The 24,065-nt window shown below is 41.4% G+C and overlaps 1 protein-coding gene across 5 annotated transcripts in view; it reads right to left on the reverse strand.

The window, feature by feature from the left end:
* Positions 1–4,528: 4,528 nt before the first annotated feature.
* EPB41L4B (erythrocyte membrane protein band 4.1 like 4B) overlaps positions 4,529–24,065 on the reverse strand; it is a 167,507-nt gene continuing 147,970 nt past the window's right edge. For 2 of the 5 annotated variants that reach the window (XM_085052264.1, XM_085052258.1), the window contains 4 exons: positions 14,962–15,030; positions 10,947–11,113; positions 6,584–9,381; positions 4,529–6,542 (listed from right to left, as the gene is read on the reverse strand). In XM_085052264.1, coding sequence (XP_084908390.1) covers positions 9,312–9,381; positions 10,947–11,113; positions 14,962–15,030 — 306 coding nt within the window. In that variant the 3' untranslated portion in view covers positions 4,529–6,542; positions 6,584–9,311. Of the gene's footprint in view, positions 9,382–10,946; positions 11,114–14,961; positions 15,031–19,871; positions 22,309–24,065 lie in introns of those variants that run through there. The other 3 variants (XM_085052260.1, XM_085052259.1, XM_085052261.1) reach the window with 3 other exon arrangements.

The raw sequence follows: 24,065 nt of genomic DNA on the forward strand, positions 1-24,065 counted from the left end.
TTGGAAGGGTTTTCAAGCAAGCAAAGCTCCTGCAGGAGGTTTTTTCAAGCAGAGACTGCAGTGCAGCCATGGCTGTGTAGGCAGGGGTGAAGAGGCTGGTGGGAACAAAGGTTTGGGATTGGCAGAAATGGCCCTTGGAGATCAACTGAGCCACCTCAGTGCTGCAGAGAGATTTTGTTCAGGAGAAGGGTGTCCCTAGAAAGTGGAGCCTGGAGCTTTTGCCATTGAGTTAATAGGTAATGCACACAGCTAGGAGATGTATCACCTCTGAGGAGCAGGCTGCTGAGACCCACCATGGCACATTCTTCTCTGCCAAACTCATTGCTCAGCTCCCCATGGTCTGTGATGGGATCTATTGGTGCACAGCAGGGTCAGTGTCTGGATCTGCTGGGCTGGGCAGGCCACAGCACAGCTGTGCTGGGACCACTCCTGTGTGGGAAGATGTTTCAAGGCACTAAGGATGTGCCACAGGACTGGCAGTGCAGGGGTTCAAGTCACTGCACTAATCTGTTTTTCCAGAGAGGGAACATAAATCATGTTGCTGGGGAAGGATGGTAAATAGAAATCCCACAAGGGAAGAATGAGGGTGAAGAGAGGAGACCTCTCCCTTTTCTACCACATCCCCCTTTTCTTTCCAATGCTTCAAAGTTTAGCACAGCAATATGGAGCAGCATAGCCAAAGACCTCAGTGGGAGGAAGGGACAAAAAGGTGGTCATTGCTACCATGTAGGATTATGGGAGGACAGGGAGGCTTGCAAAAATACCTTGTTTGAAGTAAGAAGAAAGAAAGGAGGGAGGGATGGAGGGAAACTACATTTGGTCACACTTCCTTAGGGTACCTCCGTTCATTAGAGCCTTACTGTTAAAATGGAGTCTAACCCTCTGAAATATGAGAGCAAAATCACTCACTTCAAGGGTAGGCCAATAATAATATCCTCTCTTTAACACTACTCCTGTGTGTCCTCTGGTGCCATGGAATAGGCAGGAATGTCACAGAGGCTGAGCAGTGTTCCCACAGATATTTACTGGACTTGATGGGAGCCCCTGCAGCCCTGGCTGACAGCAGACCCTCCCTAGCCAGCTGGTCTCTAACGAGAGATCATGTCATGGAGGTTTCCTGGTTGGCAAGAAAGCCTGTTCTGCTGTAATGCCTGTTAGACACTGGTCCCAGCACAGCAGAAGGGGATGTGGAGAGGGGAGTGAGACACAGAGTAAGGGTAGAAAAGTGCAGTTGGAGGAGCACTTACTGAGGGCCAGAGAAAGAAGAGATGGCAAGGGCCTTCAAAAAGGCAAAAGATTTTCAACTGGAAAGCCAACAAAGCTAGAGGTGCTTGTGTGGGAGGAGAGGAGAAGGCTGAAGGAAGCAGGTACTCTGAACCAGTCTGCGAGTGAATGCAGAGCTGAGGAGGGAGGAGGATTAGCAGGGTGGCATACAAAGGCATTAAGGGGCCGAGAAGCAGGTCATTAGAGGATGTACCTTCTGTTCCTGGTGGCTTGCAATTACCAAGGCAAGCTGTCAGGAACCCACACTGAGCCTTGGCATGTTGAGCTGGAAGTGGAAAAATGGGAATGCTCTTGGGCTGCAGAGCTAAGTCAGCTCCAATACTTCCCATCCCTGCCTTGGTGGAGGTGCTTCTCAGGGGTTGTCATCCTTGTGTTGCCACGAAGGAGCTGTGAGCCTATGTGACAAGGACACTGCCTTTCTCATTCAGAGCAAGCACATGTACTGCAAAGGCACTGGCTGCAGCTCTGTTGCAGACCTTGCTCTGCTCCTTGAGCAAAGATTGGGCCTGTGGGGTTTAGTCAGCTTTGGAGGGCACAAGTTTGAAATGTCTTTGCAGGAGGATGGTGTGATCAGCCCCATAGTGATGCCTCTACCATTAAATTCCTGATTTTGCACACCCAGGTAGAGAGCAGCTCACATTGACCTTTCTCCCCAGAGCCACATGGATCAATCTCCTCATGGCCTCACAACGTGGGCACAAGGCAGTCTCCAAAACCTCCAGAGCCTCAGCTCCAAGGGGTACTTCTTAAATAAGCACCACAGCTCTCAGCCTCTCCAGCCCCAAACCCTCCCTAGGTGGCCATGGGGTGGCAAATACCTCAGCTCCCAGCAAGGCAGTGCACATCCCATCTTGGAGAATGAAGAGGCTGAGTCAGCCACAGCAAGGGATGTAGCCCAAGAAGGACAGAAGTGCTGGGTGGTATTAGCACTCCTCCCTCCAAAAAACCCCACCCAATCCTTGTAGTCTCAAGCCAAGCCACCTTGTGCCCTTGACAAGCCTGGAATTGCTGGAAGGGGGCCAGCAGCCAGAGCAGAGCATGAGACAATTAGCACAGAAATCACATTTTTGTTGGTTTTGAGAGCAGCAAGGCAAATTAAAAAAATAAGATATTTGAGTTCTTCACATCATTGAGTCCCTGGGAGGCTAAGCATCACTGACTAAATATCTTTTAAGAAAGAATTTTTACTGTGGTTTTCTTGGATATCCAGAGAGTTTGCTAATGAAAGGCAGAGGAAGAATGATACAGGAGGGTTAAGCTGCTTGCCGCTTGGAGAACTGAACAATCAGTGCATGAAACAGTAAAGATCCATGTGGATTTTATGCCACTCTGATGAAAGAGTTGAGCACTCACTGGCATTATATAGCACACACACACGCTATAGAAATGCTCATTACAAATAATATAATTACTACCAATTGCATACTGCTTATGCAATGAGGCAATTTTATATATGTAATTTCAAAATAAAGTAAAAAGGCAAATAATGTTTTAGGCAGTACTTTGTGATCAGGGTGCCCAGCAGGTGAAATTGTGGGTTGTTTGCTGCTCTCTTTTTTGCTCTTGTTTTCCCCCTATTCTCTGACTATCATAGACCCTAAAGACTGGTGAGAAGACACCTCACAGACCATTTGTCCTACTGGCAGCACATAAGACATGGCTGTAATGGTCAGGGTTGTCAAACACATCTGATGCCACAGCTAAACTGATCCTATTTCCAGCCTCTCACAAAAAAGGAAAGCCTGCCCTCCTCATCTGGCAGCAGAGGCTGGGATGCCACCATGAATCAGTCCTGGGATGGCTGGGAAAGGACAATAGTTGATCTTTCATTTCCCTCATTCCCTGGTGTATCCTGCAGCACATCTGGTCACAACCAGACTCTGGGTTTGCTGCAGAGCTGCCCTTCAGGTCAAGTTGCACTTGGGCACAGGGATCCCAGTGCTGACCAGCCCCAAAGGCTTCACTGTGCTTGGCAAAGGCATGGCCATCACCTTTCATGAGGCTTGGGGTTTCTTCCTGATGGGTGCCTTCCTACCCCTTTGCTGCCACAGGATTTGTGCACCACAGCCAGGCTGAAACCACTGTCTTGTTGTCCCCCTGCCCCAGCCTAACAATGCCTGCATGCAAAGTCTGCTTTCTGCTGGAGAAAGCACGTCCCCAGAGATACAGAGTTTATCTCAAGGACCTCACACTCATTCTCATAGATCAGTCATCCGAAAACAAACCAAAATTGTTCAGATTTACATCTCTGCAGTCCCCACACTTCTCCATTGCAGCTCAATTCCACAAGTGTATTTGCTGACCTTTTGGCGAGCAGCTCCTCATTCCGCTGCACCTCAGAACACTGTTCCGTAAAGAAGACCTGTATTAAGGGGAATTAATTAACTAGGTTTGCTGTCTGGATAATCAATTTTCGTGGTATAAATTGAGTAGTGATGGAAGAGCGCTGATCTGTTGCTCCTCTGATTTCCCCGCATAGAGATTAAAAATAGAAGATCCAGATGGAGAAATTGGGTTGGGATCAGATTTCTTCTGAATACAGAGTTTTGGCAACCTCAGAAAATGGGGTGAACATTGCTGGGATTTAATTTTCTAAGTGCACTGGCAAAGTTAATGTCAAAATGTCCTGATTTAGAGATCTTTGAAGGAAAGGGAAATGTTTCATTCTGAAGCAACTTTTCATTTAGACTTTGAAAGAATGGCAAAATCAAGGGCAAAAAGTTGAGTGAAATGTTTTAATTGTGTTATAACAAAGAATACAGTGAACAGGCTTTGTTTGTTTGTTGTGGGTTTTTTAGTAGGTATGTTTTTACATTTTCCTCTATGGAGCAGTTTAAGAACTTGTCTCTCAGTCCAGTGTGGAAGACTCCTCCCCACCCCTTCCACTCTAGTAATGCTTTTTGCTGCCTTTTGAGCTGTAGATGAAGGACCAACAACCTGCCAAGTTTTGTGTTCCTCTACCTTGATCCTACCTGTATTTTTCTGGCTCTGATATTCACCAAAGTGTGTCCCACCTAATGATCCCACAGATGGCTGGCACCCTATAACACTGGACTGTAACTTTAAGCTGGAAGAAACCCTCTGGGCTTTATGAAGAAATTATCTCTCTGGGGGGTTTTGTGTTGTAATTTCTTTTTATGATGGTGGATCCCCTTTCCCAGCAAGCAAATGCTTTCTTTAATTGGCATGTTGCCCCTTGCCTCCTAAATGACTGATTTGACCACAAATTGCTCAGACTCTGTGATTTATTTTTCATCTCTTTTATTGCAGGCATGAATACAGGAACAGGTAAACAGCTGAGCCGTAAAAGTTTCTCTTTAGGCATGTTTTCAACAAAATGCCATCATACACTGTCTGGTGAGACACGCTGCTACTCAGATGAAACAAAATGGTGGGAGCAGTCTTGCTTTGAAGCTGCTACCCACCACTCCATGCTGCAGCTGCCAAAGAAGCCTTCTCCTCCTCTTACTCTCTATCTTCCCTCCTTCTCCATGTCATCTACAACTTCTTTTACGGCACTTAACTTTACAAAACACAGTTGTGAGGCTAATCTTACATGCAATTACAGATCAGTCTCAGTATATTTATTGCAAACTCCTTGAACATCAGGACATTAAAAAAAAAAAAAGAGAAAAGGAAAGAAAAAATATTCCATTGCATAATTACAAGTAGATTTTTTTGTAGCAAATGAACCAGAAACGTATTCAGAAAAAAATAAATAAATAAAACCAAAGGCTAATTGTAAACAGTTCAAACAAAACATGATGCTGCCTCCAATGAAACATTTCACTGCATTGCCAGCTCTGTTTCAAATGGGCATGTAGGCATCCTGTTGAAAGAGAGTGAAGCCACGAACTGAAACTTTGGAGGAGTTAATTTTCAAATTTTGCACTTCCAGGGTCTATGAAACATGAAAAGTCTGCACACACTGTGGGATCTGAAAAAGGTGTGGAATCTCAACCAACATTTCTAAAGAAAATCCGGTTATCCCTGTTTAAACAAAATAGTGGAAACAGCTGAACCACACAAAAACGAAGCACAATTGGTTGGCTTCCATAAGAGACTGCAAAATGAGAAAATATTTAACTCCTTGCATAGCTATTTAAATGGCCAATAAATTTTGCTGGAATCACCCAAACATGACAACATTGCATTCCGCTGCTTAGAGACTTCACGCTGAAAAGCTGGGATCTGCTGACGGGGTCAGAGCATCACTTGGGGCACTGAGAAAAGCCAGGGCCACCCTGGTAGGCTTTGCCAGCATGGCTGTAGCAGGAGGTTCCATCAACCAGCTATTCCCAGATGGAGCACAACTACAGCAAAGCCTCTGCTTATGTCACTGTAAGATGTTATCCCAGCTCTCTGTTCTCCCACTAGGGATAAAAGCTGTTCTGACAAAAGGATATTCCTGGTGGTTTATTTACACCTAACAAGGCTTTTGCTGGCAGAGCTCTGCCGATCACAAATCGTACCTCAAAGCTGAGCCCTGGATGATGCAGCTGTGTCAGCAAGGGTTTGCAATGTAGACCTAACCAGAGGGACGGAAAGCAGGATTCATCTCACTTAACCCTAACCAGGAAAAATGTAGACACTTAAGTCAGAGGCACCTCCGGAAGACAGTTCCTTTGATCTCTCATCAGGTGAGAGCTGGGCATTTTAATGTTAGATGAGATGAACCCTTTCCCAGGAGAGCTGAAGAGACAAACTCCTTTCAGCCACCCTTTCCTGTCACCAGTTCTGGAGACCATGCTTCAGAAGGCTGCTGTTCAAATGCGTTATCTTTACACGTCAATGTACATGATAATGATAGCCTGTGCTGGGCTTCATGCTGCCACAACTACATATGCAAGCTCATTAAAGCTAGCTCAGATACTTCTGCACTATTTTATAGACATACCTTCAGGCAGAGTATCCTTTAACACCTGTAAAGTTAAAAAGTTAAAGGGGCAGATCTGGACAATCTGCCCCTCTGCAGTATGTTCATGTTGTCTTGTTCACAGTAGTTTTGGGTAACAGGTGTCCTAACACTGTAATTCCCAACCAGAGGTGAGGCAGAAGTGTTTCTTCAGGGGGTGTGAAAACTGAGATGCTGAAGCATGGCTGAAGAAGATAGTAAGAAAGAACAAGGTGATGACATTCCACAGTTAAAAGTTTAGTTTGATATCAGTAAAACAGTTTTAATAAAGCTCCATTAGACTGCAAAATAGGAAACAGTGGCAGCCAGTGGATAAGACACTAAAACAAGACAAGGCAACGTACTTGGAGTTGTTCTGTAGAAAACATCCCACAGAAACGAAACATTGGAGCTGTTCTGTAGAAAACATTCCACAGAAACATGAGCCTTTCCCTCTTCTCCTGGTGGGAACCAAAGAAGGAGGAATCTTTGCCCTTCTTCAGCTATCCCAGAGCATGCCTCAGCTAAAAAGACTTGGCCATGTAAAGTAATCTTGTTTCATGTTTCTGGTTTTCCAGTTCTGACTATTTCAGCTGAAGTAATTTTGTACAAAGGGAGCAAAAAGATGCATTTAAAATAATAAATTAATAGACTGTTTATGAGCCAGAACATCTGATGGGCTGGTCCGACTCAGGCATTCAGTTTTCCTAAAGGCTTTTGCTTATGTGACCAGACTGTCCTAATGTGGGTAATTGGATCTGTTTTGCCCCCAAACCTGAAGGCTTATTGTGGTTCAGAAAGTCCACTCCATGGCAATAAGTATGACTGAAGGGTGTGTTCAGATTTTTTTCTGTTTGTTTTTTTTCCCTGGTTTTCCTTGACAATGACTTTGTGAAACTGTTGTCAGTTCAAACACAATTGGGGGTTACCTAACAGGCAGAAAACCAGATTCAGCTAGAGTGAGCACTGTGCCATTCTCAACCTTACTTCATTTTCCTCTCCCAAACCAGCATTTCTAGTTACAATTTTCTTTTATTTGCTCTTCAGAATGCTCACTCTCACTTGGACACAGGCAAAATGTGCTGCTGCTTCTCCCTCACCAATACCTTCTGGGAAGTGGTGAGAAAAGAGTAACAGGAAATTGCATTATTTTGTGTCTGTGCCTTTTCCCCTCCTTTCTGATTTTCTCACATGGATTTAATGTTCCTAATCAATTTTTAAGAACCCTGGACTGATGGAGTAGCACATTAAAACATAAGGGACAGAAGTGTCCTGGCACTACAACTGAAAGGTGGACAGCGTACAAGTCATATCTCATTACCCAGAAAAGTCACTGGAATGCTCTCAAATCTACAGTCCAGGTGTGTTTTTGGGCTTCTTGTGCCCAGTGCTCATGTTGAGCCACTTCATTAAATTTTGTAATGTAATGTTCCACCTAATGCTTTTGCTGTGTGTTTTGACCCAATTTATGGCAACCAGAAAGTTTTGGGTTTGGTAGGTTTAAATGGGAAGCCTAATGCTAATTTCTCATCCCAGCAAATATGAAATAGACAAGTCATTTTATACCTTCACACTGCAATCCACAGTCTTAGAAAGCTCTCCAGAACTCTCATTTCTGAAAAACAGCAGAAGCTAGCTCTGAAGGAAACCCAGTCTCACAGCAATCACTTCCCAGCCTCCACACAAGCAAACTGCTTAAGCTGAGATAAAGCCATCATAATCAGTGCCAAATGAAGGACAATCTTTTATCTTAATACAAATAAGAGAACATAGTGTACAGAGTAACAGAAAAATATACATCTTCAGCCATACAAAACGCACAAAAGCTTTCCTGTTGAAAGAGTACTTTGTAGCTGACAGTCAGATGTTGTTAGTTTTCCAGATGACCCTGCACTACTGAACAAGGGGAAACAGAGACCTTTATTTTTCCCTATGAAATAGTTGGTAGCATTACCTGTATACCATAAATTCCCTCCCTGCGGCTGCGGCTCTGCTAGTGCTGGACCACCCATCCCACCTCATGCCTGAGATAGCTCCACTGGAAGTAGAGGCTGCTTGGGTGTTGGAGGTGAATGGGATGTACAGCCCGGCACACCTCCACGGGTTTGCCAGGACATACGTGCTGATTCGTAAAGATATGGGTAATAGGCACAGCTAGGCCATAAACCATCGTTGTTCTTGTCCTTTGGAGTGACCAATCAATTCATGTCAGTCAGGAAGGTGGTTTATTTACCCAGGAAGGAAAAACTTCTCCCTATATGAGCTATGTCCACACCGCTGAGGCTCTGCAACCTTCAGTGCTGGGGCAGAAGATGTCTGAGCGTGGGCAAGCCTTAAAGCCTAGGCAAACTGGAGAAGGTAAAACTCCTCACTTACTTTAAAAAAGTCAGTATCAAGCTAGAAAGTCAGTAGGAAATTACTTTAAACAATGGATTTTTTTCATCCATTAATGGAAATACGGTAAGATTTAGTTGAAGGTTTAGGTCAAGGTGACAAACTAGGGAGTATTGGGTGTGTATATCTGTAAGGTGGGGTGCCTTTCCCCTTTGCAGCTATTTATATCTCTGAGTGAAGGTTAAGGTTAGGAATTTAATAAGACAGCCGTTTATTCTGTGGAGACTAACAGTCCTGGGGTTAGGATGTAATAATCATTCTTCTGCTTTAAAAATGGTTCTTTAACAAATAGCAGTAGCTCATTGCAATTTTCAGTTGTACAAAATGACATATTTTCTATGTTACTATCAAAATATTCTGCATAACATTAATTTCTGTGCACTTATTAACATATGTACAGAACAGTGTTTCCCAATAGAAATCAGTATGCTCCTTGCTGATCCTTTTTGTCCTAGATTTACCAAAACCAAACCAGAAATTAATTGTGTTAATAGTATAAAATCTCAGGAGAGACAAAGGATTGAAGGTTTATTTCCCAGCAGCAAATGAATAAAGAAACTCCTTCAAGTTAAAGTCTAGCTGAGACGTAATTTTACCCAACCGTGGTGAATCCAGGCGAGCCAGGAATATCACATTTTCCCGATGCATTATGTTGAGTACACAGAAGCAGAGGAATGTAAACAGACAGAAGGCACATGAAAGGCCCCAATCCATTCTCCATCTGACGGAAGTGCGAATTTCATAATTCTGTCATCAAGAGTCTTTTCATCATTTTCTCTCTCTCAAGTTCACGCCTCAGAGTCTCAGCGCTGTGTAATTAATGCACAAACAGCCAATTATGGGAACAACAATAAGTCTTAGATTTCAATTTAAAATAATTAACATTTTCAAAATACCAAAGGAGGGAAAAAAAAGGTCAGACTCAGTTCAGTGAAAAAGCTGATAACTGATGGCTGATTCAAAAACAAGTATCTCTTGATATTTCTGAAGAGCAAACAGAGGCAAAAAGATGGACATGGCAAAACAGTTTATAATTTCATCTAACCTCCCTTAAAGGCTACTGATTTCAAAGGAAGCTGGACTAGGACCCTAAAAATAGAGCTGCTGCAGCAAATGCCATCATGAAAGACTACTGTTACTGTCTTCTGCTCCTTGGTGTTGTCTGATATCTGTATCTATAACCATGGATATGCTGAATTTACCACAGTCCTGCACATATCAGGATGTGGGAATCAGAGCCTAAAATCCTTACTCTTACCAATCCACTCCAGAGCCCAGAGGCTCTGTAACCCTGGGAATGCCCTGGGTTAGTGATTCCATTTCTGAAACTGTTCCATTACTGTGCTGCTCTGAAAGTTATGCATATCACATTTGTAAGACTGTGGAGATTTAAACTGCATTGCAGAAACCCTGCAGACCATTCATGGACAAGCAGGGGTAGAATCACCCACTTGTACTCAAGACATCCTACAGGACCTGAGTTCAGCACTACAACTTTGAAATTACATTTTCATTGGAATGATAAATTTTTAGATGAGTTAGCAATGTTGAACGAGTGTGCAGGTGCAATTAACCAGCATCTGCAAAAAATAATTAACAACCAAAAATGGGAACTGACTGTGAATCCAAAAGTGAAAAAGACTCATTTATAATGATGTCAAAGAAATACTTTTCTCTTCATAACCTTGGACTATTTGTACTCCAGAAATACTGAGTATATCCACTGCTACATTTATATTCAGTAAATTATTAGCTTGGGAAGTTCAGCTTTGATTAAATTATAGAATAAGATGCCAGCATGAAAAACCAGTAGGATACAACAATAGAAATCTGAAAAGAGTCCGCCTTTGGAAAGGTGGTATAGCTTGTTGTTTCTCTGAGAAACTACAAGATCAGTGTAGCTTGACATTACTAAAAAAGAAGAAGAAAAAAGAAATAGAACAAGAAAGAAAACCAATGCCTATTTTTCATTTAGAAGAACAGACATTTCTCAACTTCAGCTTTCCCCCACGGACATCTAATTTCAAAAAACAAATTGCAACAGCAATTATTAAAACAAAACCTTTGTGGTTCAGTCAAAATTACTTGCCTGAGGAAAACCTGCACAACCCTTTCTCTCCAGGCCACTGGCCACAGAAATGGTACACTGCTGGCTGCAGCAGTTAATTAATGCAGGGTTTTTTTATCTCAGAGCATGTATGAGTTACAGACATGTCTTTACACAACCCACCTATTCTGAAGTAGTCAAGGAACAATCTTTTGCTATAAGAGAAAATGAAACTTTATGGTAATTATGACAGAAAACAGAAAATCAAGCTGATTGCTTTAATGCAGAGAGAATGACAGTATTTCTGTGAAAGAACTGCAACAGTACCTGTCTGCCAGCGAAATGGGCTTATGCGATGTATATACTGTCTGGACTGTTGGAGTTGGTATAGTAGTCTCTGCCAGAGACCTCAGCACAGGAGATGGAGACACCAGTGTAATCTTGGGAGATGACTGCACTGCACAGCATTGTAACTTGCTGTCTGCAAATTCTGCCTACAAAAAAAAAATGTATACACACACAGAAAGAAAAAATTGTAGATTAGCTTCTACTGGTCTTGTTATCCTTCACTATGCAATTAATTGCCAAGCACTGAGTAACACCAACTAAATATGAGAACAAATGGGAGGCTGTGGCTATGACCTCTCAGTACAAGCTCTGCAGATGCTGGACAGACACCTCTTTTGCTGCCTGAGGGACAAGCCTGATTGCAACATGCGCTATGTGAGGTGACACTGCACATATGGGACTGGCAGCATTCAGGTAAGAAATATAAACAGTTTGTAGAATGACAATTGCCATTATTGCATTTTCACTAAAAATATTGCAGAATGTTTACAACATGAGATTTCTGGAATATTCTTCAGGAATAATATACAATTTGCTAGTGGGTCCTCTAACTACTCTGTGTTTTGTTAATAGCTGGGAGTCTGGGCTTTTAGGAGCCCAGCTTTCGAAATATCCATCCTTTCCCACATTTGCTAACTGGAACATGCCTCAAGAGAAATATTCTTGCAGTATCCAATGACAGGCAATTTTAAAGCAATATTGGAAGTGCAGATTTAAGACAAACAGCAAGCAAGCATCTCCTGTCTTTCAGGTGAGGCATATCAGCGCAACAATATTACAGAAAAGGTTGGGCTACCTTTACAACCAGAGCGGGAGGATCCCTAAAAATCCCTGTCTTGTTCAATGGCATGGGCTATTTTTCATGCCAAACCACAGCAACTGGTGCCTGTGGTGCACATCTGACCCTGACCTGGGAAGAACACAGAGCAACTGCAGTTGTCAGTGTGTCAGGATCATTAGAACACACTCCCACTGCTATCAGCTGCATTTCTTCCTTCATGATTTTTCTTCCGAACCTGGTTCAGAGTCTAAAGCACAGAGGAAGAAAAGTCACCATCATAAGGAAGCAGCTATTTGAAGAGCAACCTTTTTTTTTTTTTTTTGTCTTAATTATATCTCAAATTCTGCAAGCTTCACAGCAGCAATGTGATTCACAAACATAAATTGAACAGTGGGAAAACTATTTAAGCCCAGGAAATACTGGCTGTGCTAGGTTTGCTTGCTTACTGTCACTTTTTCACATGTCTAAATGCATCTCTTATGATCCAAAACAACTTCTGAAGCAAGAGGAATTTCATTAATTCCACAAAACTAGTAAAATGGAAAAGTGTGAAACCAATTAAAGAAACTTTCCTGTGTGTAAATAATGGCTAATAGAACCTGTTCAAGATTCTCTGTCATTCAGCTTTTAAAACTCAACCTTGCAAACTGCAGGGGTATGAAATTTGGTATTCCTCATACAAGATCCCTGTGCTCCAAGGACTGCCAGATCTTACCCTATGGCATGAGAAGGAAGCATCACTCTGAAGCTGATGTAAATTCTCCCAGCCTCACTGAAATCAGCAGTCATGACACACTACACTTGCTGAAGAATTGCTTTGAGTCCCATAGTGTGCTTGCTCTGGATGATTATTTTACAGTAGATATCCAAAGCATCTTTTTTTATATATAGTACCATCTGATTGCATGGTATGCTTAGGCCAAATATTTAACTGGTCTAAACAGATATAATTTCATTAATTTAAATCTGTGTGACTTACACCTGCCTGGGAATATGGCCATCATGCCTGCTGTTTTTCTGTGGAAATCTCTGAAATTCAGAGGGTTCCTGGCTTGAAGCTTATATTTGAACATTCCAGGTAACCAAGTTATCTAATTTTTCATCTGATCAAATCAACACAACTGCATATACACCACCAAATTTGAAGCCACACATGAAAGGTAAAGCCTTCTAAACACCACAATTCATAATCCCTTTCCTGCTTAACAACATTTCAATGTTTTCTTCCAAGTAAAAAAAAAAAAAAAAGGTGGGGGGGTAAGGGGAACAAAGGAAAGGAAAAAAAACAAAAACAAAAAAAAACAAAAAAAAAAGAAAAGAAAAAAATTAACAAACATTACCATCTGGGTCTTTGTGTGACTGAAGACCATTCAGAGTTAGATCTGCCTGCAAGTCCTAGCTACCCTTCCCTTACAGCTCCTGCCTGTGATGTAGCTCTCTTCAAGCCTTCAGCAGAGCACCAGGATGAACTGAAATGCTGCTGTGGAGAGAGAGCTCCTTTTGGGCTGGGACAGAGGGCCATGAAACACAGGACCAAAGCCCACCTAACTCTTCTAATTGTTTTCCCATCTCTATGCAGTCCTGGAGGTAGCTGCTTGTTCATCACAGATATTTGTACATAACTCAAAAGGAATGTACAGAATCATGTGATGGATCATACATCATTAGGTTTTTATTGCAATGCTATTTTAAATATTTGTGATCTGGATTTTGCCCTCCACCCTGCCCAGGGAAATCGAAATCTATGGGGACAAGATGGGATTTCAGAAAGATTAGTTTGAATTTTGCTTTGCTTCTTTTCTCCTGACAGAACATAACAAAAATTCAACATTTGAATTTGCCATGAAATAGCCATTTTCTGCAATATGGAAATTTCTGTGGTAAGTATATCAGTGTACCTTCTGTTTGTATTTTAAAGTTCTGAGCCCCCAATTATGAAAATATATGTTATATAGCTCCTAAATTTTGCTTTCATCCTGTCAGAGACAGAAAATAAAGTCTGACAGTCAATACTAACTAGTGGGAAAATTGTTTTGGGGGGGATCCTTTTTCTTAGGTAAAGAAGTACCATGGAAGACACAAGCACAGTAAATGTGGGTAGTTTTTATCACAATTGTACTATCTAGACTTGGCTGACCTAATGAAACATTGCTGTGACATATTCCAGTGTACTTTCAAACACATTTAATCAGAGCTCAACTGTGGCACTTACACAGCTTGGGGAGGTTAACTAACTCAGGCTTTAAAATACCTATTTGGAGAAAAACCACATTTACATAAAAGCCCATGATCAGGTTTATTGTGAAAGAAAAGCCTCTTTCTTTAAATCACTGAATACAGACAGAACCTGCACATGACCCAACAGTGAATGAAGTTACTTATCTCAGATTATATGCCAGATATAGATTGCTGCAACCAGTAAAATTTAAGGTCAAAGTCTGAAATGCTTCATTTTGCAAATGCAACTTTAGAATTGTAAGTCATTTTACATGGGGTTTACAAGCAGAGTGTTTTTTACAAAGTAATTAATTTTGTCAATTTTTTTTGGTCCTACTTATTACATAATGCCTCTACCACTAAAGCAGGATTTAGACTGTATTTACTTTTTAAATTGTCAAATAATTGTTTTCTGTTTCTATGTAGTTTACCTCACCAAAATCCCTTAGCTACATCTTCTGCGAAAATTTAACAAGAATGAAGTTCAATATTGGATTCAAGTTATTAGGTAAACATAAGAGTTTATACAAGGATACCATTGTAGTCACTCACACACAAACCATAACTCTTCTTTAAAATTCAGATGTAAATTCAATGAAAATCAGAGCCTGCTTTGTGATGGCACAGCAGGTGGTTTCAGGCAGGAGGCCATGCAATAGCTAGACAGAGGACAAAGTCTTCCCATTCCCTTACTGCTCCCTGAAAAGATATTATGGAGCTTCACAAGTGTCCTCTACAGTCCTGAACTGAACAACATTTTGGGACTGACTTCATTAGTGGTGAGCCTTGACCTTTAACTCTTAGTCCTCTGTCGAGTGAGCAGCAATGTCTGAATGCAGGCAACATTTTGTGTAATGGGAATATTTTACTGCTTTGTACTCTAATTTCTACTTGGAATTTTTTTTTGAGGACTGCTTAGTGCACAGATTTCTGACACTTAGAAAATCAGTGGGAATTGTGTTAAAACACAGTTTTTTAGTTGCACGTTCTACTTACTGAAAACTGTGGTACTGTTGTAAAGGGATCGAAAAAAGGATTAGATGTATCAGCAGGGAATGTCTTTATCTTTAAAAAAGATAAAGAAAAAGATGTTACTTTCAGAGCATAAAAATGCAAAAGAAAAAGAAAAAAGCAGCAAAGCATTGCAACTATAGTGACATATCCAACAAATCAGAGCAGTTCAGCAGTGCTTGGACCAGACCCAAAAAAGACCCCTCCAAAAATGAAGACAGAAACCTGATGATGAATAGTCAAAGCATAAATATGAAAACTTGATAAATTAATTTTACCATGTAATTAAATCTGTTGAGCAAATATAAAGCTGGTTGCATACAATATATCTTCCAATTCTGTCACCAGAATTATTATGTGATTCCTTTAGCCAGCCCTACATTTTAAGATATGCAATATGAAGTGCAGGAGCAAATTGTGCAGTACAGGAACTTTGGCTAAAGAACTTGTGCTTCAAATATTATAGACTTCCAAATTTACACAGCTGCTGCCAAAGACAAACAATCATGCAAGGTAGGATCAAAAGGAAATCATATATTAAAAAAACCCACAAGGACAACTGTTTGTTTCAGGGAGCCATGAGGCCCTGTGTTGAGAGGAGGGCTGTGGATAAAGGATGACCCTTGAAGTTTTTTTGAAAAGTGCTTGGAGACAGAGGCAAGAGACCAACATATCCATTTGTTGAGAAACCTGAGAGCTCCCAGGGCTTAGTCCATGAGGATACAGCCACTGGTGTGACCAGATCCTGCTGGAAGTCACTTCTGCCCTTAAAGTAGTTTCAAACATTAGCTGAAATTAAAAAATATATTAAAAGCAGCAACAATCTCTGTCCCACTTCATTGTGAATGCTGTTTTTCATTATTTTCCTTTTTACAAAGCAGACATTATTCATTCATTCACAGAGGAAAACATAGCAAATAAATGTACGAGTTTTGAACTGCACTTCATGCTTTCCCTTTGGAAAAACAAATTTTTCCCTGTAAAGGTGTATTTTTCACTTTATTACAGAAACTGCTGTGCAGTGGTTTGTTAAGCATATCTTCAATTATAATTTACTAACTACAGCTATACAATTGTTGTTTAATAATGAGGAAAGCTACCCTGAGGGCCCTGAATCCCTGTAGGCCAAAGAAAAACCTAGAATTATGACATCAAAAATAATTAGGAAAATGTATAGTGTTTATTTTGCAAATAAAATAACAGAAACACATTGGCTTATAAGGGTACCAAGGGAAATTAACAGCTATCCGTGGGCTCGCTTCTGCAAACATGTGGAATTAAGCTTTGCATTAATTGTCAGGCTTCTTACACATGAGGAGTGTGGATAGCAAAGATACAGCCAAGCATGTAAATAACTTTCTAACAGAATAAAGGTGTTTGTAAATCAATTACACAGGCGTAAATGAACTAACAACTGTGCAAAGGAGAAATTATTTCAAATCACAATCTTCTATGCAAACATATTAAAGGAAGTTTCACAGTCCTTTTACAGTCCTATATCCATGTCTGCTAGCAAAGTGTAAATATGGCTGCTGTATTGCTGATAGAACCTAACTCACTGGACTGACACACAGCTCCTCACAGGTTTGTTATGTTAGGTTATATGCAGAGCCAAATCTGGACAGCTGTAGCATGTCTCACTCTTGAGAGACAGCAAACACCCGTGAGCTCAGGCTGACATTCTCAGGTTATGAAGGGCTTACAATATGATGTTACAGTACAAAGTACAAGTGTACTCAGTTACAAATAAAATCATTGAGCCAAAGGTAAACAGGGATGGGAAGCTGGTTGCTCGTGTGCAGTGTGAGTTTGATATCCCACAGCTAAAATATCTCCAATTTTGCTGGTCAGTCTCATTAAGGAAATGAAGCATAGTTACTGAACGCCAGAAAGAAAATTTATGCAGAATACTCAAAATAGAACCTATTATGCAGAATACTCGAGAGTCCAGTGAGATTTGGGAGCAGAGGCATATAACAGGAGTCAGCCTGATCACATGCTCTGACCCATGGCCGTGCAGAATACTCTCTTGCAAAATCAGCACTGCAACCTGTGGATGTGCATGATGCCGCCCTATATATCAAAATATGGCAAGAAAGGGTTAATATGTTTTAGTTATCAGTGTGAGTCCTTCTCTTGGAGAGCTGTGGTTTTTTAATCTTGAGAATAGGACAATGTCGACAAGTGAAAGGCTCTCTGGATTCTAAATCACTCAGTTTCTGGCCTTTTAAACAGAGTGGAAAGAGAAATTAGGGAACAGAAGGGGAAAACAACCATACCTGTGTTCAGTTTAAAAGTGACAAACAGAAACCATCCTGCTCAGCCTTTAGGATTTACTTTCTTCCTCTCATATGTTTTCCCTCTGAGAACAGACCACTGTTACTCAACAGGCACAACAGAGTTTATTGGTTTGGCCCAGGCCTTGATATGATTGTTGCTGCCAACTTCCATAGGCAAGGCAGAGAGACAATACTGTTGTTGTCTCTTCAGCATTGGCAAGAAATTCTTAACTATTAATGGTTTGGCTCCTCTGAATAGAAAGTAGGTACAACATCCTCATCCATACAATAGCAGGAAAAAAACCCATAAATTCAAGAATATTGATCAGACAGAGGATATGCTGGATGGGAAGACAGCAGTGTGGAAAGCACCACTTTAAAAACTGGTTTATGTGAAACTTCATTTGAAAATTTGAAGGTCTTTTTACCCAGGAATATACTTCACATACTTTGATCTAACAGCCCTGCATGTACCCCGTGGCCAGCAGTAGCAGTTGCCAGTACCTGGAAGGGGGAAGAAAACCCTGTGTTTCTCACCCCACCACACAAGGAAAGCAGCATCATGGGTGAGTCTTTTCCTTACCCTTGCACTGGAGTTGAGTTTATTGCATGAAGTCAAAAGTCTCAGAGTAGCTCAGAAAGCAAAACAACACCCTGACCAGAACCTAAATGTTATGCTTTCTTCAAACAGCCTCTCTCCCTGCCCTAGGAGGAAGTCATACCATACTTTTAAATATCTCCTAACTCACATGGCAGAAGCAGACCCTTAAGTTTTCCAGGGTACTTTCTTCTCCCTGCTGTGGCAGCATCACTTGAAAGATGCCACCAGAGAACTGAGAAAGGAAGAAGGGCAGAGCCAACTCCACCACCTGCCGCAAAGCTGCAATTCCTCCAGCCTCTGCAGACCTTCAGCAGCTTCCAGGCTTTACCTGGGATGGCACACATGAAGGGAAATGGAAGTGGGAAGACGAGGTGGGCAGTTCCACACACAGACCTGTCTCATGAAGCTGAACTGTAGCTGCTCAACAAGTAAAACAGAGTAGCTGCCAGTGCGTGGATAGCCTATAGACCACAGTGAGGTTTGCTGCCTGCTTTGGTATGACACAAAACAAGTAACATCTCTGAGGTTTACAGCTGGGCACAATTCCTGTCATGGAAATGGAGCAGCAATCATGACCACATTGCTCAGATGGGCATGTTCTGATACAGTCAGTCTCTTCCACAGGAGAAAAATGGACTAACTGGTGTCACAGGGGCTACAGAAATATCATGAGCAACAAGAGGTTAGAGCTGTGCTCTCCTTAACAGCAGACAGGCTTTTAAGTATAAAACTTGATTTCAAGCACACTTGCTCTCTCTGCAGGAGTGCCAACAGTCTTGCAGCCAAAGTCACAGCCATAAAACAGCCTTTATGGCAAGCCCCATGAGTAACTGTCAGGTCGCAGGGGCATGGCATGAAAGGGGAGTGAAGAAGGTTGGCATTCCAGCAGCATCTCACATGCTGAGGGCTTTTTCCATAACCTGAAATGAACCCTTTGCTTGAAAGGTCAGGGTGCATTACCATAGCAGAACTACTTTGGACAACCAGCTCCTTGTCTGGATTATTTAGCTTGGCAAGTTGAGAATTTACTAAGCTTAAGAGAACAGTTGACTCTCAAAAAAAAAAAAAAGAAAGAAAGAAAAAAAGAGAAGAATAATACAAAAAGGATCAGCATAGTCTCAGGGGAAGTCCAATGGTCGAGTAATCTTTAAGGTGAAAAATCTGAAAACCAGTCAGATATAACAGTCACATTGATTTTGTGGGAAAATGAGAAAAATTTATTCTTCTTTGGATATTTTTCTGCCTAGAACTCAAAGATTCTTTTTGCATTATTAGCTGTCCATTGGGGTAACATATTTTAGAGGCATCTTTGCTGCAACCCAGAGAATTAACAGCACTGATTTTCCTTGATAATTATACTGCAAGGAAGAATTAAGAAGGGTAAAGGGAAAAAAAAAGGACAAAAGGAAAAGAACCTTCCCCTTTTCTTTGCATTTCTGCAAAGAGTTCTGGATGAAATTTAAAATCTCAGTAAAAACAATTGCACTTTCCTGAAACTCCTTTTAGATGAGTTAAAAGAAGAAAACTGTAACTTTCTCATAAAAACAAATGGAAGTGAAGGGAGATAAAGAAGGAGTACTTTTGTCAAGTTAATTGATACAAAATCAGCTATTTTGGTATTTCTGTCTGAAGGGAGTATTACAAATGTCCTTGCTCGGGCAAAAAAGTACTACTTTTGGGAGAAGTGGGCTTTGTTCGGATATATTCCTTTGCAATCGGAATGGTATGTTCACTGCCCTGGCACAACTTCCTTTCCTTCCAAAAAGGTCCAGTAACATTTTCTTCTGTTGACACTTTGCTTCCCTCCCACGCCCTGCACCTTGACTGGCAGCATTTGTAACATTATGGTGAAAACGTGTGATCTCAGTGGGTTTGCTCTTTCCACTGACCACATGGAAGACGGACTTTAGGCCAAACACTTTGCTGGATTCCCATGCATTGCAGCAAGAAAAGGCAGAGCTGCTAACACCTGAAGCATAAATCTTGTCATAAATAAGGCCCTCAGGATACACATATAGCCATAGGAATATTCTGTGGTGCTTTATTTCAAAATACATGATGTAAGTTGAATACCATCGTATCTTTACAGCACAGAGATTTGTTTCTACTTATTAAATTAGAAAAGGACACCAACTGAAACATCTTGAGGACATTGCACTAACATTTCCCAGTCCTGACTTTAAAAATACCAGTTAAGCATTAGGCCTGGTTTCCAAAACCAGTGTGAAGATTCTAGACTCTGAAAGTTTTCAATAAAGCTCCTTGTCTGCTGTCATACCATTTCAATGGCTGAAATGAATAATGAGGCAGAAAATGTAAACCAAAGGAGTTTCTGGTATTTTTCACCACACAATACCTACATAGACAAACAAATTCTTTTGAGTGGGAGCAGCTCCAGGCTCAAATGATCAAACACTCAGATTATGTCAACTCCAGTTCATGTCCTTCTCTTGTGGCAACATAACCGGCATGACAGGTAGGCATAATCACTGCCAGGATGCACAGGGCAAAAATCAGACTAAAACAGCGCAGCTCAGCAAACTTGCAACATGAAAGAAACATAAATCAGCAACATTATTGGTTAATTAGTCTTGGAAAAAGATGTGTGAACTAAGTGCTCTGATGAATGACACTTGGTGCAAATCCCACATGCATTGCATCATAGGCCACCTTCTTTTCATGAGACGCAGGATCTTTTCTAGCTGTTGAGTTGATATCCAGGTTTCAGTGTCAGCAGACGGATTTTCTTCACACACATCAAAGAGGGCACTTCTGCAGAAATGTACTATTGAAAACACCCTGAGGCACCAAATGTGAAGTTTCTGAAGAGGATACATTTCTGCACAAGCCAGTAAGCCAGGGAGGAAGAAAATACATGTTCAGAACCTCCCTGCCTACTGTCACTCTCGCTCTGAGGAGATAACACTGGAAAATCTTCCTCATAGTTCCATCTGGCCTTTGGGTCTCCTCTGTTAAGCTTGCAAAAAGTAATGGAGACTGGAGTTCAAGGAAATACTTCAAGAATATTCATGGACTCCTAAGAACCAACATAAGTACCACTGTTGCTTCAGTATAGAGTCCCCTCCCCTCAGGTACCGCTCAGTTCCTTCTGGACAACTGAAAAAGCTCCACTTTGAAAGCTCCATGTTCATCCCACAGTGTCTCTGCTGACACAAGTTCTCTTAGGGCCCCCTCAAATGGTGAACTTGCCATTGCTCTGCTCACTGATGTCACCAGCCCTTCTTTGGACCTTGCTGCAGGCTGAGTCCACCTGTCCTGGAACGTGACCTGGCAGCATACATGGCTTTCTTGATGTGTCACCAGCTGCTTATAGTTTCCTCTCCATCAGGTATTTTCCTCCCTCTTAGAGGGACTTTGTGCAATCCTTCCTAACACAGAGGCATTGTCTGGAGGTGGCTGCATGGCTCCTCGACTGTGCTCCAGTGACTTCTGTCTCCCAAATGGATGCCAAGGCAGTTGGTTGGAGTGATGTAGAAGGGTCAGCCTGTGCTAAAGCTTGGCTTTGCTGCAGTTATAGCATTTCACAGACATTTTATGCATAGTCGTTTGTGGCTGCAGTATGAACTACACACTGTTTGCAAGTAGGTCTACCTAAATCACAGTAGTTAAGATGCCCCACATACAATCCTGAATTTTCATGTCAGCTTTTCTACCAATTTCCAAGGGCAGCCCTACAAATTTTGTTCATGCTAGTATTTTTTTTTTATGCTACCTTTAGGGATCAAGTACTCTAGATTTTCACTCTAAGGACTGTAATTACGAGTTGCTAGCAAAGGGATTTCAGAGGTATTGAGAGAGCATGAGAGATGACAACAATAGTGTTATTAAATCAGTCCAGCATCTCTACAGCACATTGGAAGAAAAGGCAAGTCCTGGATCATTTTTACAACATAACTTTGCCTTGTGAATATTTTTGAGAAGACATTCTTCAATAGAATACACAACAAGAACAATTCAGATGAGACAAAAATGAGACAGTGTCCATGCTCTCACAGACTTCAGGATTTTCAGTAGTCTTTCGCTGGTGCTGTGAAGGTGAGCAAGCTTAAGCAGAGCATAACCACAGAATGGCCTGTCAGCCCAGTCACCATCCCCTGAGGAAAATGTGGCAAGGCAAAATGATGTCACAGTCTTGGAGTGTTGGCTAAAATGCAGACTAAAGATTGCAGCATTTGCTTGGTCCTTGTTTAAAACACAGAAATGAAGCAAACAGAAAGCTGTAGGTACACCCGCTGGATATGGCTGCTCTCCAACAGTTGCTCCATTAGTTGTAGTGCTGGGACAGCAAATGCAAAGTTACCTTTTTTTGTCCCTTGGCCTTTACCAATGAAATCAATGGTGATCCAGTGGCAGGTGCCTACACCGTGAGCACAGCCAACAAAATTAAGTGGCATCTCTGCAGATGGAGGCTGTTTTCATAGAAGAAAGTCACTAAAGATGGATAACATGAAGAGGAGGAAATGAGTATTGTGATTCTTGCCAGTTGAGAGTGCCCCAGGTAAGCCATACACTTCCAAATTTCACTGCCAGCAAGCAGACTGTACATGCATTTTCTACCAGATGGAAAAACTCACCCCTCACCACACCTGAATACTTCTAATCACAGACACTGGCAGCTCAACACCCAGTAACTGTTAGTTCACCATGGCTTATTAACATGGAGACTTTGAACCCAGGAACATTCCCACAAAGGCTGATTAATGACCTTGTAACATACCTGCCCTTTTTTAGAACCCTCCGGATCACATTCTGCCATTGAAAAGTTATGATAGATTGGCACAAACAGTGTACATCTTGACCTTAGTCCAACACAAAGAGTTTGTCTCTCTACTGTAATCAATCTTTACTTGTGTAAGAGCAAAATCTGGCTGAAAGTCCTTAAGTGTCCAGAAACTCAACCCATCACAGTCTCCTTGAATGTCAGGATAGTAAGAAATACTTTGCACTAATTTTCTGTCCTATTTTTCTGGGCTATTGAGCTCTGAAAAAATCCCCAGGAGTTTATACAGTTCATTATTATAAAGGAAAAGAATAGCACAGGTAGATTAAAGTCAGTGGAGCTGCAGAAAATGTGTTAAAATTACAAACTGGTGCACTATTTATATATCTATACAGAAGGACACTTGAGTGTATTTTCGACCTCAGCATGTGACTAGTCCAAGGGACTACTGCAGCTTTAATCTGTGCATGTGCCTACAAATTTTGGTGACCTCTCACGAATTATGATCTCAGGTATGCATAAGAGTGCTGACTGCTGTGCTGTGCTGCACTTGTCTCACTACTCTAAAAGTCTACTCTGAATTAAGCTCCTATAAGATAATAATAATTTCCCGTCAAAATATGTCACTTTTTCCAACATGCATCAAGGAGGCAGAGCATTGCTTCTTTAAATGTAGTGGATACAAAACTATTTGATCCTATCAATAAGACCAACTGGAGTGGAAGCTGAAAGTCTGTAAGGAACAATGCTTTGCTTGGTTTAAGATTCGTGCATGAACAAATCCAATCCCATATCTAGTAAATCTTTTGTGATAAATGTTATAAATAAAAATCTATTTATTCATAACCTCATGTCCTTGACTATGAATCATTCATATTGCCAGCCATCAAGCATTAATAAACACAGAAATTCTGTCTTGACTGCAAATAAAATCTAGTTGTGTTCAAACACAAGAGCTCATTAGGCATATACATTTACAGATTCAAACACCTGCATTGTAATACTTTGCCAATTCAGTGCCATGAAACACATCAAATGCCTCTGTGTCTGTGGGATTTTATCCTGAAATCCTGTCTCCTAGTCTGAGACACTGCAATCAGGTATGTCCCATGGCTAAAGAGATTAGTCCAGGCCAAGGCATAATCCAAATCAATTAGGGCTATTAGTACATAACTCACTCTCGCCCATCCTTAATTACAAAAGAAATATCTCCTTTGGACCAAGAGCACAAGTACAGAACTCTTCTGCTTGGGCCAGGAATGACAGCAGTTTCAATGCCAGAAGGCTGCTCCATCATTTGAGCAGAGCTCTGCTTCCCCAAAATTTGTTTACTGGGCAAAGGATTCAGAGGATCCATTATTAAAGACATCTTTGTGAAGGTAACTGGAGAAGATTATAATGCTGCAGGGAACAGGAAAAGTAAAAGAGAAATGGGAGAGAGGCCAAACAATGACAGTCCTCTGCCCAG

This window comes from Lichenostomus cassidix, chromosome 2 (genome assembly GCF_008360975.1).
Source record: "Lichenostomus cassidix isolate B80296 chromosome 2, HeHo_3.0, whole genome shotgun sequence".
Lineage (NCBI taxonomy): Eukaryota > Metazoa > Chordata > Aves > Passeriformes > Meliphagidae > Lichenostomus > Lichenostomus cassidix.